At 40.6% G+C, this 18,584-nt stretch overlaps 1 protein-coding gene across 39 annotated transcripts in view; it reads left to right on the top strand.

Moving 5' to 3' along the window:
• Window positions 1–18,584, top strand: part of EPB41L3 (erythrocyte membrane protein band 4.1 like 3) — a 235,135-nt gene that overhangs the window by 170,750 nt on the left and 45,801 nt on the right. For all 39 annotated transcript variants that reach the window (XM_058692632.1, XM_058692634.1, XM_058692623.1 and 36 more), the window contains 2 exons: window positions 12,704–12,808; window positions 13,980–14,022. In XM_058692632.1, coding sequence (XP_058548615.1) covers window positions 12,704–12,808; window positions 13,980–14,022 — 148 coding nt within the window. The remainder of the gene's footprint in view (window positions 1–12,703; window positions 12,809–13,979; window positions 14,023–18,584) is intronic.

The raw sequence follows: 18,584 nt of genomic DNA, 5'->3' as shown, positions 1-18,584 counted from the left end.
CACTGCTAACTTTACTGAGCACGAAGTGTGGCAGAATAATTACTAATGGGATGATTGTGGTAGAGTCGTTCAGAAACATTGATTTGAAAGAGGTAACCACCGAGACTTTCTGAAAAGCTGATGGCTCATGGATTTAAAGAAAGGGCTGCAAGTATATGGGACATGTAGACAGAGGAAATTTCATGTCTGCCTCTCTTGTCAGCCCTCTCTAAATATACTGTCTGGATTACATGTGGGATCAGCACAAAGGCTGGAAGGTCCCATTAAATCCCGTCCCTGCAGGAACGGATTCTAGCAGTGGCATTGTGGATGATGCTGTACTGATTACTGAACTGGGTGTTGAACCACATGTAAGCCAGGAAACCCAAAATGGAGGTAGGTCCACATAAGGCAGCTGGAGCCATTTCTTGCTTCTTAGACCTTTCCAGGCCTCAGATCTCTCAAAAGGGTTTTGTGGACTGTTGTCTCCGATCAGACACCATAAGCTTTTGTTCCTGGGTTGACCAAGGCCCCTTGGTATTTTCCAGATGTGGATTAAAAAAAAACAAAAAAATCCACTTCAATCTTAGGGCAGACAGTAGAATGTTTTTCTATCATGAGTCCAAAAGAGAAAATGGTAAACCTGGGAAAAGCTGACTGACATAGAGTCAGGGTGTCTGATTTGGGCTCAAGATCTGGCCTAGTTTGCCAAGCGTTTCAGATGTTCCTAAACTCCAGGTACGCCGTGATGCAATCATTTAGAAATAGAATTCTGATTGACCTTTGGAAATAAGGAAAATAGAAAAAGCATTCAGTGCAGACAAATGCTATCAGGGCAGGAAGCATGAAGAAAAATGAAGGCATTTTGCTTGAAGGTAATGTGAGGGAAAATGATTCAGATTCATGCCATTAGTATTTATTAGGCACATATGTTGAATGCCTGCTGTATCAGGGAACACTGTATCAGGAGCATTAAAAAGATGGACAGATGAGGCGCCTGGATGGCTCAGTTAGCTAAGCGTCTGACTTTGGCTCACGATTTGTGAGTTCAAGTCCCACCTCAGGCTCTGTTGAGCACAGAGCCCACTTTGGGTCCTCTGTCCCTTGCCCCCCCCCCCCCCACTGCCCCTCCCCCACTTGCTCACACGCGCGCTCTCTCTCTCTCTCAAATATTTTAAAAAAAAATTTTTTTAGACTTTATTATTTTTTTAACATTTATTTATTTTTGAGACAGAGCATGAACAGGGGAGGGTCAAAGAGAGAGGGAGACACAGAATCCAAAACAGGCTCCAGGCTCTGAGCTGTCAGCACAGAGCCCGACGTGGGGCTCGATCTCATGGACCGCAAGATCATGACCTGAGCCAAAGTTTGGACACTTAACCGACTGAGCCACCCAGCTGCCACTAAAAAAAAATTTTTTTTTTAAAATAGACAGTTTTCCGTCTTTGGGGAACAGAAATACAAGTTCACAACAAACAGCAGTACATAGAAGAATTTAATCTCTGGAAGAAAATCCATGGTCTGTTCAAGGAAGATACATGACAGAATAAACTACCTATATTGACACACCCTCAGATTTCAAAATAGCTAAAATAAGGTACAAAAGTGTCAGTTTTCCTAAAATGTCATACATTTTCCCTTGTATTAACACAAGTGGGTTTAAATCGAAGCCGGTGTCACAAGAGGGTTTTCCCCCCCATTTTTCAGTATGATAGTTGAAAGAAATGCATACGTGAATAGCAAGACTTAACACACACACATACCCGGTGCCGGTTTGCTCCCCGTGCCCTTCCTGAGAGAGCGAGAACTGACGGTTAGCTCCTGTTCTCAGGCAAAGCAGCTTGCTCTGCCTCATTTTCCTCGTGGTTGTGAAGCTTCAGGTAGATAGGAACCATAACCAGCTTCCAGAGCTAGGAGATGATATTTGGCTTTTGCAGATTTCTCTAATTTCTCCTCTTCTTTGGAGGAGAGCTTCCCTCTGGCCAAGTTCTAGCTCCGTGAGCCTGAAGAAAATAAAACACAATCTCCGGTTAAGTCTTGTGTCGAGACTTAGGACGGTCTGTGCTCCCTGCTTGGGCACACGTGGTCTTAAGCACAGGTTAAGAACTGATTTCCGGAGACGTGAGCATCAGGGCAGTGCACCTTTGGGGGACCCCATGCAGGGGTAGTTGTTTCCAGGTCAGCTGAAGGCCATGTACAACCAGCCCCTCACTGGGCCCTTCTCTGTGTTTGCTCCTCCCAGTCACCACCTTAACCTGCTAAGGAAGCCGTTAATGCTTCTGTGCTATTACAAAAGGGGAAGCCAGGACATTTATTAACCTACCCAGGCTTATTCTTTAGTAATGTAGCAGGTTGTAGAGGACAAGTCCATATTTAGCTCTGCAAAGGCAAAACGTCATCCCTTGGAAAAGAAAAATCTCAAACTCACAAACATTTGTTTTGCATATCCGTGGCTTAAAATTTAGCAAGTTTTTTTTTTTTTTTTTTTTTTTTTATCATGGTTTATCATTTCTCATTTGTACCATTTTATTCCGGCACTGGGCTTGTTTGTCATTTCTTGAGAACTTATATTTCTTAAGAAAACTTGTTGGATTAGAGGCCCCTGGGTGGCTCAGACGGTTAAGCATCCGACTTTGGCTCAGGTCATGATTTCATGGTTTTTGGGTCTTGAGTCCCGTATCGGGCTCTGTGCTGACAGCTCGGAGCCTGGATCCTGTTCAGATTCTGTGTCTCCCTCTCTCTCTGCCCCTCCCCTGCTCATGCCCTGTCCCTCTCAAAAATGAATAAACATTAAATATTTTAAAAGCTCGTTGGATTACATTTTAATTATGTGTGTGCATGTACATAAATTTTATAATGTAGCTATGAGTGTGGGTACAAGAGTCTTAAAGGAAACTAGGTCTAAACTCATTCTGAAAAGTTACACATTTTCTTTAAAAAATGGCTTTAGAGTCCTCATATTTAAGATTTTAAGTCATAAACATAATTTTTTTTTTAATTTTTTTTTCAACTTTTTTTAAATTTATTTTTGGGACAGAGAGAGACAGAGCATGAACGGGGGAGGGGCAGAGAGAGAGGGAGACACAGAATCAGAAACAGGCTCCAGGCTCCGAGCCATCAGCCCAGAGCCCGACGCGGGGCTCGAACTCATGGACCGCGAGATCGTGACCTGGCTGAAGTCGGACGCTCAACCGACTGCGCCACCCAGGCGCCCCAAGTCATAAACATAATTTAAAGTGACCCTTTCAACCGTGCCTACATGAATCACCTAGGAATCTTGAAAAACGTGTAAACACCTTGGGGCCAGCTTCAGAAATTCTGGTTCGATGAGATGGGTTTCTGGGTATTGGCATTTTTTTTTTTTCAACGTTTTTTATTTATTTCTGGGACAGAGAGAGACAGAGCATGAACGGGGGAGGGGCAGAGAGAGAGGGAGACACAGAATCGGAAACAGGCTCCAGGCTCCGAGCCATCAGCCCAGAGCCCGACGCGGGGCTCGAACTCACGGACCGCGAGATCGTGACTTGGCTGAAGTCGGACGCTCAACCGACTGCGCCACCCAGGCGCCCCGGCATTGGCATTTTTAAAACATGCCCAGGATCCATGGTTGCAAACCATGGCTTTAAAATAGTGCTTTTACAACATTGGTTATGATAGGCTAATGAGTAAAATTTTACGTGAAGTTTTATCGCGTCACCTCTTTGATCTCTTAACGGTGTTTGACCGAAACGAGACTCCATAAAAGATGAATGTAGGATGCTGCTGCCGGTAGGCTCATCTCTGTGGTCAGTAGGGATATAAGTTGCGTACACAGATAGGCAGCTGTGATACAAGGCAGAATATGGCAGGTGCCTTCTTGGTGCTATATAGTGCCATAATATCCAGAGGAGAGAGAGAGAGTGGCTGGGAGGACAGGAAATGCTTTAACGAAGTACAGTAGAGAAGCGTCATGACAATGAGAGAGACTTGACATGCAGTGGGCAGAGTGAGTGGGGGACATTTAGAACGTCAGTATGGATAGTGCCTGATACGATTGAGATGCATCAAACCCGATTCAATCCATGAGTTCATAGTGGTCATTTAATTGGTGGTTTGGGATGATGCAGCAAGGAGCTCATTATCTTGAAACTGGATAACGGAGCAAAGGAGCGAGCATTGATCCTAACCTACCTTTCATCATGAAACTGTGTTTATGCAGCAGATAATACTGACAGAGAAGTAGCTCCTCATAGACGTACTCCAACTAATAAATGCAGGAGGAATCATTAGGATTCATATATGCTCATCTTGCAACTTCAAATTAATGGATCTAGGGCAATGATCATCAGGGACTGCTAATATCACAAAAAAGGCAAGTGTCACTTTTTGCCTCCTGATGAAATTGCATAGCATCACTCGATGGAAAATAGTCAAACCAGAATCAGATCAAGCTTCTCGATTTAACTGCCAAGTTACAGGAAATACAGGAGACAGAGGAACACGTGAAGTTATACCATGGAGATGCAAACAGTAAGGTCTAGACTGAGGGAACTCTACGACCTGGTCTCTTACATTAATTCCAAGGGTGAAGCCAAGATAAATGGAGAACTTGCAGATTGAGGCTAAAGAGATACGTCAGCCAATTGCAGTGTATAGACTTCTCAAACTGAAAAAGAAATAAAAATGTTTGAAACAATAGGGGAAATTAAAACACAGGCAGTCTCTGACTTAAGGGTGGTTAATGTAACTGGCTGTTTTTTGACTTCATGATGGTGTGACAGTGACGCTCGTTCAGTAGAAACAGTATTTCAAATTTTGAATGTGGATCTTCTTCTAGGCTAGTGATATGTGGTAGATAACAGGCTATAGTAGCCGCTCCCAGGCAGCTGGGCCACCAACGGGGATAAATAACCCATACACTTTACACCCATTCTCTGCCCTTGCAGCCCTTCTGTTGTTCCCTAAACCACCTGAGATACTCGATGCTTGATTACAGAATGGACTTTGTGTCAGATGACGTTGCCCAACGATAGACCATTGTAAGCGTTCTGAGCACGTTTGAGTGAGACTAGGCTGAGCTATGATGTTTGGTAGGTTAGGTACATTAAATGCATTTTTAAACTTAGGGTATTTTTAACTTACCATCAGTTTGTGGAGCATAACCCATTGTAAACTGAGAAAGAAAGGTCTGTACTGACTACATATTTGATGATACCCATGACTGCTAATTTTGTTTAAATATGACAAAGGTATTGAGATTACTTTTTTAAAAAGAATAGAGGTGCCTGGGTGGCTCAGTTGGGCATCTGACTCTTGGTTTCGGTTCAGGTCATGATCTCATGGTTTGTGAATTCAAGCCCTATGCCAGGCTCTGGACTGACAGTGTGGAACCTGCTTGGGATTCTTTGTCTCCCTCTGTCACTCTACCCCTCCCCTGCTTGCTCCCTCTCCCTCTCTCTCTCTCTCTCTCTCTCTCTCAAAATAAATAAATTTTTAAAAATAAATAAAAGAATAGGGTTACATACTAAGACATAGAGATAAAATTATTTGCTGACATGCTTCAGAATAACCAGGGGAAGGATGAAGTGAGTGGAACTCAAGGTGACCCAAGCTCGTGGTCCTCAGAAGGCATTTGTTGAGGTTGGGTGACAAGTTTACAGGGCTTCATTATATGTCCGCTCTACTTCTGTATGTGTTTGAAATTCCCCACACATTGGGGCGCCTGGGTGGCACAGTCGGTTAGGCGTCCGACTTCAGCCAGGTCACGATCTCGCGGTCCGTGAGTTCGAGCCCCGCGTCAGGCTCTGGGCTGATGGCTCGGAGCCTGGAGCCTGTTTCTGATTCTGTGTCTCCCTCTCTCTCTGCCCCTCCCCCGTTCATGCTCTGTCTCTCTCTGTCCCAAAAATAAATTAAAAATGTTGAAAAAAAAAATTAAAAAAAAAAAAAAAAAAGAAATTCCCCACACTAAAACATTTGCAAGTAATTTTTAAAAATTACTCTTCTAGGGGCGCCTGGGTGGCGCAGTCGGTTAAGCGTCCGACTTCAGCCAGGTCACGATCTCGCGGTCCGTGAGTTCAAGCCCCGCGTCAGGCTCTGGGCTGATGGCTCGGAGCCTGGAGCCTGTTTCCGATTCTGTCTCCCTCTCTCTCTGCCCCTCCCCCGTTCATGCTCTGTCTCTCTCTGTCCCCAAAAAAATAAATAAAAAAAAAACGTTGAAAAAAAAAATTTAAAAAAAAAAAAAAAAAAAAAAAAAAAATTACTCTTCTAGGGGCACCTGGGTGGCTCAGTCGGTTAAGCGGCCGACTTTGGCTCAGGTCCTGATCTCACGCTTCATGAGTTCCAGCCCTGCATAGGACTCTCTATCAGCACAGAGCCCACTTTGGATCCTCTGTCCCCCCTTCTGTCTGCTTCTCCCTCTCCCCCTCCCCATGCACGTGTGTGCACACGCTTTCTGTCTCAAAAATACTTAAATTGCTCTTCTAATGGACAAATAAAAATAATAAATTTTATCACGGACTTGCCAGAGGATGCTGGTTGATGAGCAGTACAATTGAAAACTAATGTTTTACAGGCACTATTGTTAAAGATATTGAATGACCTTTGACTTGGGGGAAGTTTCATTGATGCTGCCGAAAATCTTATTTTGTTTGCTTGTATTTGAGTAGTGATGGCAGCTGTGTCCTCTCGAATTTAGCGCTCAAAGAAAGCAGAGCCTCTGAACCTCAGCTAATCTGCCGTTTTGTTGTTTGTAGTTTGGATTTCCTAGTTGTGCAGGGTAGCTCCTGAGCAATCACTTCGCTCCATCGCCCAGCCTGTGTTTGTTACCAGATCAATGTGGGTTTTCTTGCAGGCATTTTATTTAGACTCGGGGTTCCTGTGTGTGTGCACAGAATACAAGGAGCATGGCAGCTTTTCCTAGGATGATTTAATTTTACCATTGGCATGTGTTATGATTAAAGTTTTTGATCTCTCTAAAATGTTTAGTCTTAATAAAAATTTCAAGTTTTCCAGTATGGAGTTTCATCAAAAACTTAAAAACAGGGGCGCCTGGGTGGCTCAGTCGGTTAAGCGTCCGACTTCAGCTCAGGTCACGATCTCGCGGTCCGTGAGTTCGAGCCCCGCGTCGGGCTCTGTGCTGACGGCTCAGAGCCTGGAGCCTGCTTCCGATTCTGTGTCTCCCTCTCTCTCTGCCCCTCCCCTGTTCATGCTCTGTCTCCCTCTGTCTCAAAAATAAATAAACGTTAAAAAAAATTAAAAAAAAAACCAAAAACTTCAAAACAGAACTACACTACAACCCAGCAGTTGCACTACTAGGTATTTGTCCAGGGGATACAGGCGTGCCATTTCAAAGGGACACATGCACCCCAACAGCAATGCTATCGACAAAAACCAAAATGTGGAGAGAGCCCAAATGTCCATCCACAGGTGAATGGATAAAGAAGATGTGGTGTGTATATGCATATACACACACATACACAACGGGGTATTACTCGGCAATCCAAAAGAATGAAATCTTGCCATTTGCAACTACATGGATGGAACTGGAGGGTATTATGCTAAGTGAAATTAGAGAAAGACAAATATATGACTTTACTCACACGAGGACTTACAGACACAGAACAGATGAACATAAGGGAAGGGAAGCAAACATAATATAAAAACAGGGAGAGGGACAAAACATAAGAGACTTTTAAATATAGAGAACAAACAGGGTTACTGGAGAGGTTGTCGGAGGGGGATGGTCTAAATGGGTAGGGGGCATTAAGGAATCAGCTCCTGAAATCATTGTTGCACTCTATGGTAACTAACTTGGATGTAAATTTAAAAATAAAAGTAAAAAAATTAAGTTTTCATTTACTCGTGATAAAAATAAAATCATTTGGAGCTCAACTTTGTTAACCTTTTTAAGTGTTTAATGAATTATTAACCATTTAAAATAAGGCATTAAGTATTTTTGTCCTTGTTCTTCTCCTTTTAATGAATAGAACTTTTTTGAGCAGTTTTATGTTTACAGAAAAATGAAGCAGAAAGTACAGAGACTTTTCATATAACCCCCTCAAACTCTCTTCTCCCTGTTCCCCTCTTTCCCTGGTTTTAACATTTTGTATTAGTGTGCTACATCTGTTGTAATTGATGAACCAACGTTGATACACAATTATAACTAAAGTCCATAGTTTACATTAAGGTTCACTCTGTGTGGTATAGCCTATGGGTTTGGACAAATGGGTAATGACATGTAGCCACCAACATAGTATCTATCATCCAGTGTAGTTTTACTGCCCTGACGATCCTCTGTGTTCCACCCGTTCACCCCTCCCTCCTCCCTAACCCCTGGCAACTGCTGATCTTTTTATGGTCTCCATAGTTTTGCGTTTTCCAAAATGTCATATAGCTAGAATCATACATACAACCATTTCAGATTGGTGTCTTTCACTTAGTAGTAGGCATTCGCGGTTCCTCCGTGTCTTTTCATGGCTTGATTGCTCGTTTCTTTTTAGTGCTGAATAATATTCCGATGTCTGGATTGTAACAGAATTTATCCACTCGCCTGCTGAAGGACATCTTGGTTGCTTCCAAGTTTTGACGGTTTTAAATAAAGCTTCTATAAGAATTGACGTGCAGCCTTCTGTATATACATAAATACATGAGTATGACAGCTGGATCATATATTAAGAGTCTGTTTAGTTTTGTACAAACTGCTGGACTGTCTTCCAAAGTGGCTGTGCCATTTTGCATTCCCACCAGCAAGGAATAAGAATTGCCGTTGCTCCACACCCTTGAAAACATTTAACGTTGTCTGTGTTTTGAATTTTAGCCATTCTCATAGGCGTGTAGTGGTATCTTGTTTTAATCTGCAATTCTCTAATGGCATATGATGATGAACATCTCTCCACATGTTTTTCTTGACATCTGGATACCTTTGGTGAAGCATCTGTTCAGATCTTTTGCCCGGCTTTTAATTTAGTTGTTTTCTTATTGTTGAATTTTACGAGTTCTTTGTGTCTTTTGGATACCAGTCCTTTATCAGATATGACTTTGCAAATATGTTCTCCCAGTCTTTGGCTTGTCTTCATTCTCTTAAAGTTTTTCTCTTTTGACGCATTTCTCCTAATGTTCAACACTTTCATGAGTCAATTTAGAAAAAATTTAAATTAAAATAGTTAAGAAGGAAAACTGTTCATATTGCTTGGGGAATTTACCATTCTTTAGATATTTAAAGTCTTTGACTCCTGGGGTGTAATATCCCCATTTACTTTATCAGAAACAGAAACCTCACTTTTTAGTGGTGAAAAGAGGACAGAAAGAAGGCAATCCACCATTGGTTTGTTACTCTAGGAGAGCAAAATCAACTTTTCTGGATGTTCAGGGGTTAATACTCAACGGTCTGAGCTATGAATGCCCTTGAGTCAGAGACATGACTTAACTCATAGGAAACAGCAAACAAGACTAAAAACTATTATCTTCTCTGGTTAGGTAAATTATCCATTAATTTAGAAAAACCTCTGTCAACATTTATTTAACCTACTCAATTCTGACTCATTATGGCTATATATAAACACACCTAATGACAGCAAAGTACCTAGATTAGATTTGATCACTTAATGAATATCATGTCTTCAGTAACTAAATATTTAATGTAAATCATTTAAAAGTTTCAGTCCGATTGTTGAGCTTTAGTTGTATTTTAGGTGTTATTACCTAAAGATACACACAAGTATCGTTAAGTAGAAATAACTGCCTTGCAAAGTTGAACAGTGTACAAAAATAATAATAATCTGAATTAGAAGAGTCAAGAATTTGGGAGAGTTGGGCGTAATCCTATCGAGGGCTGGAAAATAATCCAACTCCGTCCACTGGCAGTCTTTCTCCTCACACATGCAGGAGGGTGCTGAAGCCACATCTGGGCTCCGTGGGAAAGAGCCTCGTACCCCTTAGTAATGTTTGCCACGACACAGGGGACCCAGTCATAGCCTCGAGCCCATGGCACCCTTGCTTCACAGACTCTTGTATTCTCACTCAGGGATGAGGAAATGAGGACCCAAGTAACTTAAAATACTCTTCCGGTGTCATCTAGCTAGCTGGTGGGTTGTGGTGATAGTTAGGAGGTAGGAATTTTAGGGTTTATGATAGCCATCTCCAGTAGACCCCAGACAACTAATCTTGCTTCTTAGGGGGGACAGACAAACAAACGCCAGCGTAAAGAATGGGCCACTAGGTAATTGTCTTAAGAACTGTTTGTAATGTTCAAAATAGGCTCAAAATATTCGGTGAGAAAAAAATCCGGTCGATTCAAGAGAGAGCTATGAATCATTAATAGAAAGCAAATTGTGAGGAGCCAGAAAAGTAAGATCTAGTTGGTACAGTGGTCTGTCCTTCGGCTAATCCCCGCCACCTGCTAGACAAAGGGAAGACCACAGCAGCCAGAAGACCGCTAACTAAGACAATGCCCAAGGCAGCCTGCGGCATATCCAGAAATGATTCCACCATTGAAGGGCTGCTGGGTCAAAGAATATTGGAGGCTCTGTGGAGAAGAGTTTCTTTATTTGTTTTTGCTTTGTTTTATTTCTACTTATTGAGAAAGTAGTTGGGCCAGACTCTGGTGTATCGGGTGGTCGGGGGAGAGCACGTGTGTGTAAATATTGTGGTCTGGGTAGTAAGCAGGCAGTTAACTATCTAAAGAAAGCGCGGGACACGTTAATACTGAACTGCCTATTGGCACCACAAGGAGCTGTCTATGTGCTCCGTCAGCAAAAATGCATACACAGTAAGTTCCACGTTCTGTACCCTGCCCCGTGTCAATCACTTGGGCTGGAAGAGCTAATGTTTATGGAATGCTGGGTACGTGCCATCACTGGCCCAAGTTTGAATTCTTTGTGTTATTTGAATGTCAGCCATCCCAAAGAAGAGGGGTGGTACCACACACATTTGACAGAGGGAAAAACAGAGAGGCTCACATAGCTGCAAAGGGCCTGACGAGGAGTCAAACCCAGGTTGATCTGCTAAAGCCACCGCTCGGCCATTACATAATGCTGCCTCTCTCATCTGCCTTTCCTGAACTTGGGTTCTTGTCTGTAAACTGAAGGTAATACCCGTAGAGGCATTGGAAGAAACAAATTTTTATGAAAACTTTATAATTGGTTCGACGTTCAGAGATGATATGCTGTTTATTAAATAAAAGATTCAAACCAGTGAACAGCATTTCGTTGTCATACCATTTATTCATACCCATGCAACAATGTAGTTTTGCTATTTTCATGCATTATTAAACTTTTTTCAAATACATCATTGAGTATTTAGCTAGATACAATTTAGGCTTTACTTTTGTATCATAGATTTATCTTTTTTTTTCCTAAATAGTCCTGCTTCAGGGGGCTGAGCAATTTACTTCGAACATAATTATAGTTGCTTAGTAATAAACAGCACTTACAGGTTTCTGAATTTTTACTATTTTGGCATACACAGTGTTTATCAATTTTCCTATCTCTCATTGTTACTGTATTAAATCTTAGAGGTAAATGTGCTTAATGTATTGGCGTGACATGTTGGCACTGTCCAAACGAAACATAATTTAATTGTTGCCAGTTAATCCATCTCTGTCTCCAAGACCAGGTTGAGAGACCTTTGAAAGATCCCATGAAAATATGATACTGGGTATCACAGTAAATTAAGCTAATAGATAGTCTTGGGTTTTTTCCCCCTCAGATGACTACCTTTTTCTCTTCTCCAAATGACTGTGTTATGGTTAAAATATATATGTATAAGTGTATAAATGATAACTAATATATATGTATAAATGATACATATTTATCATGTATATGGTAATGTACATGATTATATGTATAAATGATATGTATATGTATAAATGATAACTATATAGATGTATAACATATACACATGTATATATGTATAAATGATAACTAAAATGTTTAGTTATGTGTATGTATGTATAAATGATATGTATATGTACCTTATATGTATAATGATACCTTGTATGTATAAATATATACATTTATATCTTATATGTATAAATGATCTATGTACATCATTTATACCTTATATGTATAAACGATAACTAAAATGTTTAAACTTCATGAACATTTAATGTTTAATAGGAAGGATTTCTCAGAAAGAAATTCAGAGAAAATTGAACACTGTAATACAAAACTGAAATTTGTGGCCAAAAAAAAAAAAACAAAAAAACAAAAAACTGTAAAAATAAACCAATGAAGTTAATGGGCTTAGAAAGCAATCGGTAGCTAGAATTTCTAAGTAAGCATTGGAATAGGAAGTCTTAAGGGGAAGTCTGCCTAAGATAAGGGATGGGTTCGATTCTTCAAATCTGGTCGTGTGGGGACTGAGTTAGGGCATTCTGAAACACGGCTTTTGTTGGTCCTTTGTACTCTTTCACTCTCAAGATTTTTCTATTTCACAAGATAGTTGAGGCTTCTAAGCCCCACGTCATTTCCCCAGCTACTTCTATTTCGAAATCATCAGCAGGTTGCCTGAACTCACTCAGCGGTACCAGTGAGTTTTGGTTTCATTAGTTGGTTGTCAGGGCAGAGTTTTGTAGGCGTGGGCCCACGTTATTGAACCTTTTCACTAGTTAGGAGATGGTGAAGTGGTCAGACTTGAGTGTCACGTACTGAACAGTTACAGCAAGCAATATTTCAAATTTTATTGATTCTTACCCGTGGCAATTGAGAGTACTTTGTGTGTTGACTTGTTTTTGTTTTATTTTCCATAGAAACGCTCCAGAGGCCAAGTGCTCTTTGATAAAGTATGTGAACATCTGAACTTGCTAGAAAAGGACTATTTTGGGCTTACGTATCGAGATGCCGAAAACCAGAAGGTGAGTCATTAAAAGCAATACAAAACGTATGTCTTGTGTATTGCTGCAAGAAAGGGGATGAAAACTGAACTGGTAGATCATTTTCTCCATCTCCCTCATCCTCCCACATTTACACCTTTGAGTCCCAAAATGCTGTTAATCACCTCATTTCTTTATTAAAGATATTATTGATAACTTCCTTTAATCTTGACTATTCCAGAAACAGTAAGTCGGTATTTCACACATCAGTTATTTATGGTTCCAGGAAAGCATCTTATATGGTTCTTTTCTTGGATGATGTTTTTCAGTGGATTTGAGCGCATGAAAATCAAATACATTGATACTAACTAACATAGAAAACGTATTCCCTGACTGATGTCCTGTACTTAATTCATCTTTGTATGCTTTCATAGCCTTACAAAATCAAACTGTGACACGGGTCGTTTGCTGACCAGACCCCTGTCTAGTGTATTCAGCAGGTATTTAACATAATACTTCTATAGACTCTTACACCTGAGTAATACAGTCTATTCAGGGCTTTGTCTCACTGATTCCCACAACTACCTGAAAAATAAAGAAGAAGAAATTGTTTCTGTTGTATTCGTGCTTGAAACTAAGTCACAGAAATTTTGCTCATAGATGTTACTTTGTTTTGACGTTGTGCATTGAATCATACTTAATACCTACCCAATTCACTGAACAATGTCTAACTTCGTTACTAAACAGCTGAGTTTTCTGACGAGGAAATAATAAATCTCAAGTGAGTGTTCATTTGTTAGAACACTGTGGCTAAGAATCTGTAACCACAGAAGTCACTCTGTGGGCAAAGGCATCAGTATGTCAACCTACATGTGTCTTTAATTTATTCTAGTAACTTCTTTGAACATAGAATCCACTATTGTATTTCTCCTCTGTTTCTGCACTGGCTCGAATCTTTGAACGTAGTGTTGTAAAAGAAAATTATCTTGTCATGCACGAATTGTGCATACACACACATTGTCTCGTCACACTGGTGCCTGAGCCCTCGCAGGGCCTGGGGAAGGGGCACCGGAGGTGGGGGAAGGTCTTAAGTCCAAGGGCCTGCCAGCAACGGTTCCCTCTCAGATAGGCTTAGTGCATGTCTCTACCTGAGCATCGTGAAGTTATTTTTATTTTTCCCTGGTTCAAATTCAAACTGTCATTTCCTTTTCAGAATTGGCTGGACCCTGCTAAGGAAATAAAAAAACAGATTCGAAGTAAGTTCTTTTGGATTATTTTACATGGAGATGCGAAATGAGATGTTCAGAGAGCATGGTTGTCTGACTTGGTGGCCCATACCCACATAGCTAGTGAGAACACTGATTTTTTTAAAAGATTAAGATCTCAAATTTTATCTTTGACAGGTTGGCCTGGCTTAAATACCCATTTTTAATCATCACAGCTCAGGAATAAAATGACTATGACATTTGACCTATTTCCCTGCTTGTGCACAGAGTGTGAAATGTGATTTAATCAGGTGATGCTGCAGTTGACAATTAACCATTTAAAAGTTCCAAACTTAATTAATGTTAATTAAGCCTAACTGCCACAAAAGTATAAAAGTCAAGTTAAAGGTAATAGTCACTGACTAGTTGAGAAATAGAGTAACAAGTCAGACTGAAGTTTACTATCTGGTAACGGCCTCTATTCTTCTTTTTTTTTTTTAATGTTTGTTTATTTTTGAGAGAGAGTGAGAGAGAGAGAGTGTGTGTGTGTGTGAGCAGAGGAGGGGCAGAGATTAAGGGAGGCACAGAATCCAAAACCGGCTCCAGGCTCTGAGCTGTCAGCACAGAGCCCGATGCGGGGCTCGAACCCACAGATTGAGATCATGACCTGAGCCGAAGTCGAACGTTCAACCGACTGAGCCACCCAGGTGCCCCAACAACCTCTGTTCTTGGTCCCTAAAGGCAAGTTAAGAAATGCATATTTCCTAACAGACAAAACAATTGCAGGAACAGCCCACGAAACTGAAATACAGGTAGCTAGAAAGTATGAGACAAGTTGCTACATCTTACTAATAGTTAAATGCAAATTAGACATCCTTTTTCACTTACGCAGATTAACAAAGATTGTGCAAGTTTACTAACGCACTGCACTAGCAGCTACGTGCACAGCTAGTAGAGTGTGAATCGGTACAACCCTTTAAAGAGGGTACTGGGTCAGTATTTATTAAAATTTAAAATGCGCTTGTTCTTTGACCCCGAATTTTACTTGTAGAAATTTATCAAGTATTTCCGGTGCCTTTGAATGTGCTGAGATATTAGAACACACCATGTTCTAATAAAAAGTAATAAGTAGTGAGCCGTGTGAAATGGCTTAATAGTAGATATCTCAAAAAAGTCACTATAATGTAGATATTAAAGAGACTAATGATTATGTATATAGCTAAACATGTTTATCATATTTTTAGGAGAAATTTGATATATTTACTAATAAGAAACTTGGTAATCAAGTTTTTCATGGAGTTTTTTCATGAAGTTACTAAAAGCAGATGTGTTGAATATGTATCCTAATATGTTGCCCATAAGGTCTTCTATATTCATCTAATTAATGAAATGCTATTTCTTTCTTGGGTGATTTGTAATCACAAAAAGCCCTTTGAAAATATTTGGTAGAAATAAATTGGGATTGGGGTTCCTGGGTGGCTTAGGTGGTTAAAGTGTCCAACTCTTGATCTCGACTCGGGTCATCATCTCACAGTTTGAGTTTGAGCCCCGCGTCGGCTCTGTGCTGACAGCCTGGAGCCTGCTTAGGATTCTGTCTTTCCCTCTCGGGGCCCCTTCACTGCTTGCTCTCTCTCAAAATAAATAAACTTAAAAAAAAAAAAAAAAAGGAACAAGAAGAAGAAATCGGGATTGAAACCAGGGATAGCTCCAGTTGTGAAAACACTCCTTTTCATTCCGAGTCCTAGTAAAAAATGTATGATGGTGAGTGTGTCCTAGGAATTTTTTCATGAAGTTACTAAAAGCAGATGTGTTGAGGGGCGCCTGGGTGGCGCAGTCGGTTGAGCGTCCGACTTCAGCCAGGTCACGATCTCGCGGTCCGTGAGTTCGAGCCCCACGTCAGGCTCTGGGCTGATGGCTCGGAGCCTGGAGCCTGTTTCCGATTCTGTGTCTCCCTCTCTCTCTGCCCCTCCCCCGTTCATGCTCTGTCTCTCTCTGTCCCAAAAATAAATAAAAAACATTGAAAAAAAATTTTTTTAAATAAATAAATAAAAACAAAAGCAGATGTGTTGAATATGTATCCTAATATGTTGTGCATAAAGTCTTCTATATTCATCTAATTAATGAAATGCTATTTCTTTCTTAGGTGATTTGTAATCACAGAAAGCCCTTTGAAAATATATTAAATGTCAGGGATAAGTCACAATATTGGTAGAAGAATAGCTGTATAAACATCTATTTTCTTCTCTCTTGCTAATGGAATTCTCTTCTTTTTCCTTAACTTCCCATTTATCCTGTCCTCCTACCTTTCTTTCTGAGAGAAGAAACAGGGCAATCAGAACTGAGATTTAAAGGATATTTTCATCATGCAGCTTAGGCGATACTTGTGACTGCAACATAAAGAAAACTAAGTGATAATCCTGCAGATAGAGGAGGAAACAAGGAAAATTGGAATTTTTTTAAATTGAATCTGGTATTTTTATCTGTATTCCTTTTGGTTCCCATGCACCAACGTGCCCTCTTTCCACAAAATTTACATCCTATCAACGCAAAGAACTGTTAAATCAAATGGAATTATTGTACCATCATCGCCTTTTCATAAATATAAATTAAAGCCAGGAAATAAACAGATCAAAACCACAAGGAGATATGTATCACCTTACCCCTGTCAGAAAGGCTAATACCGGGGCGCCTGGGTGGCTCAGTTGGTTGAGCATCTGACTCTTGATTTCGGCTCTGGTCATGATCTCATGGTTGTGAGATCGAGCCCTGTGTTGGGCTCTGTGCTGAGCACGGAGCCTGCTTAGGAGTCTCTCTCCTCCCCGGGTCCTCTCCCCTGCTCACGCCCTCATGCTTGCTTGCCAGCTCACTCGCTCTCAAAAAAAAAAAAAAAAAAAAAAAAAACAATAAAATTTTAAAAAGGATAACGTCAGAAAGACAAACAAGTGTTGGCAAGGATGCAGAGAAAAGACACCTGTGTGCACTGTTGATGGGAATGTAAATCAGTGCCGCCGCTGTGGAAAACAGTACGGAGGTTCCTCAAAAAACTAAAAATAGGACTAACATATAACGCAGCAATTTTACTTTGGGGCATTTAGCCAAAGAAAACCAAAACACTAATTTAAAAAGATATACTCACCCCTGCGTTTTATCACAGCATTATTTATTTTTTTATTTATTTCTTTTAAATTTTTTTTAATGTTTATTATTTTTGAGAGAGAGAGAGACAGAGTGTGAGGGGGACAAGGGCAGAGGGAGAGGGAGAGGGAGACACAGAATCTGAAGCAGGCTTCAGGCTCTGAGCTATGATCACAGAGCCTGACGCAGGGCTTGAACCCATGAGCCACGAGGTCGTGACCTAAGCTGAAGTCGGACGCTCAACCGACTGAGCCACCCAGGTGCCCCTATTGCAGCATTATTTATAATAGCCAAGATATGGAAGCAGCCCAAGTGTCCATGGACTAATGAATGAATAAAGAAGAGGTGGGGTGTGTGTGTGTGTGTGTGTGTGTGTGTGTGTGTGTGTAAAATATTACTCAGCCATAAAAAAGAATGAGATTTGCTATTTGCAACAGCATGGATGGACCTCGAGTATATTATGCTAAGTGAAGTAAGTCAGAAAAAGACAAATATCGTATGGTTTCACTTCTGTGTGGAATCTGAAAAACAAAATAAAGCAGAAACAGATCTACAAATACAGACAACTGATGGTGGCCAGAGGGGAGGTGGGGGGCGGGGCGGGGGGGGGGGGGGTCATGGGCAAAAATGGGTGAAGGGGAGTGGGAGATAGGGGCTTCCGGGTGTGGAATGAATAAGTCACAGGGATGAAAGATACTACGTAAGGAATATAGTCAGTGGATTGTGATGATGTGTGGTGATAGATGGTAGCTGCATTTGTGAGCACAGCATAGCGTAATGTCTAGAGTTGTCCAAGCACCATGTTATACATCTGAAACTAATGTAACATTGAGTGTCAAATATACTTGAGTTAAAATGCATATACATGCATATTTTAGAATACATACACATTTATGTATGTATATATGTATGTATGTATGTATGTATTTATTTAAATGATTGAAGGAAGTTTTCTTTTCATGCTGTAGCTCCACAGTATGTCTGTAGAATTAGGTCTTCTCAGAGAAGGGCAGTCAACCTGATATGTTAAGTTACTTAAGAATTTAAGTTACAGGGGTGCCTAGGTGGCCCAGTTGGTTGGGGGACCAACTTCAGCTCCGGTCATGATCTCAAGGTCTGTGGGTTCAAGCCCCGTGTCAGGCTCTGTGCTGACAGCTCAGAGCCCGGAGCCTCCTCCAGATGCTGGGTCTCCTCTCTGTCTTCTCTTCCCCCCCTCCCTTGTTCTCTCTCTATGAAAATTAAACATTTAAACATTTTTTAAAAAAGACTTTAAGTTACTAATTGATGAGAAATAGAAAATTCTGAAACTGAAGAGTTTGTTCTTATCAAAAAATTATAATTCTAGTCATTTTAATGCAGACCAGATGTTTAAATTTCTAAAAATACTGTATTTTGTGATGTAAATATATTTATAATATAATCATTTCATGCTATACAGTATATGATCTATATAGTGTATATAGTAATTTATAGTAATT

The sequence above is a fragment of the Neofelis nebulosa genome, chromosome 11, assembly GCF_028018385.1.
Source record: "Neofelis nebulosa isolate mNeoNeb1 chromosome 11, mNeoNeb1.pri, whole genome shotgun sequence".
In the NCBI taxonomy this organism is placed as follows: Eukaryota; Metazoa; Chordata; class Mammalia; order Carnivora; family Felidae; genus Neofelis; species Neofelis nebulosa.
The sequence above is the reverse complement of the archived record's forward strand: the minus strand, read 5'-3'. Positions and strand labels throughout refer to the sequence as shown.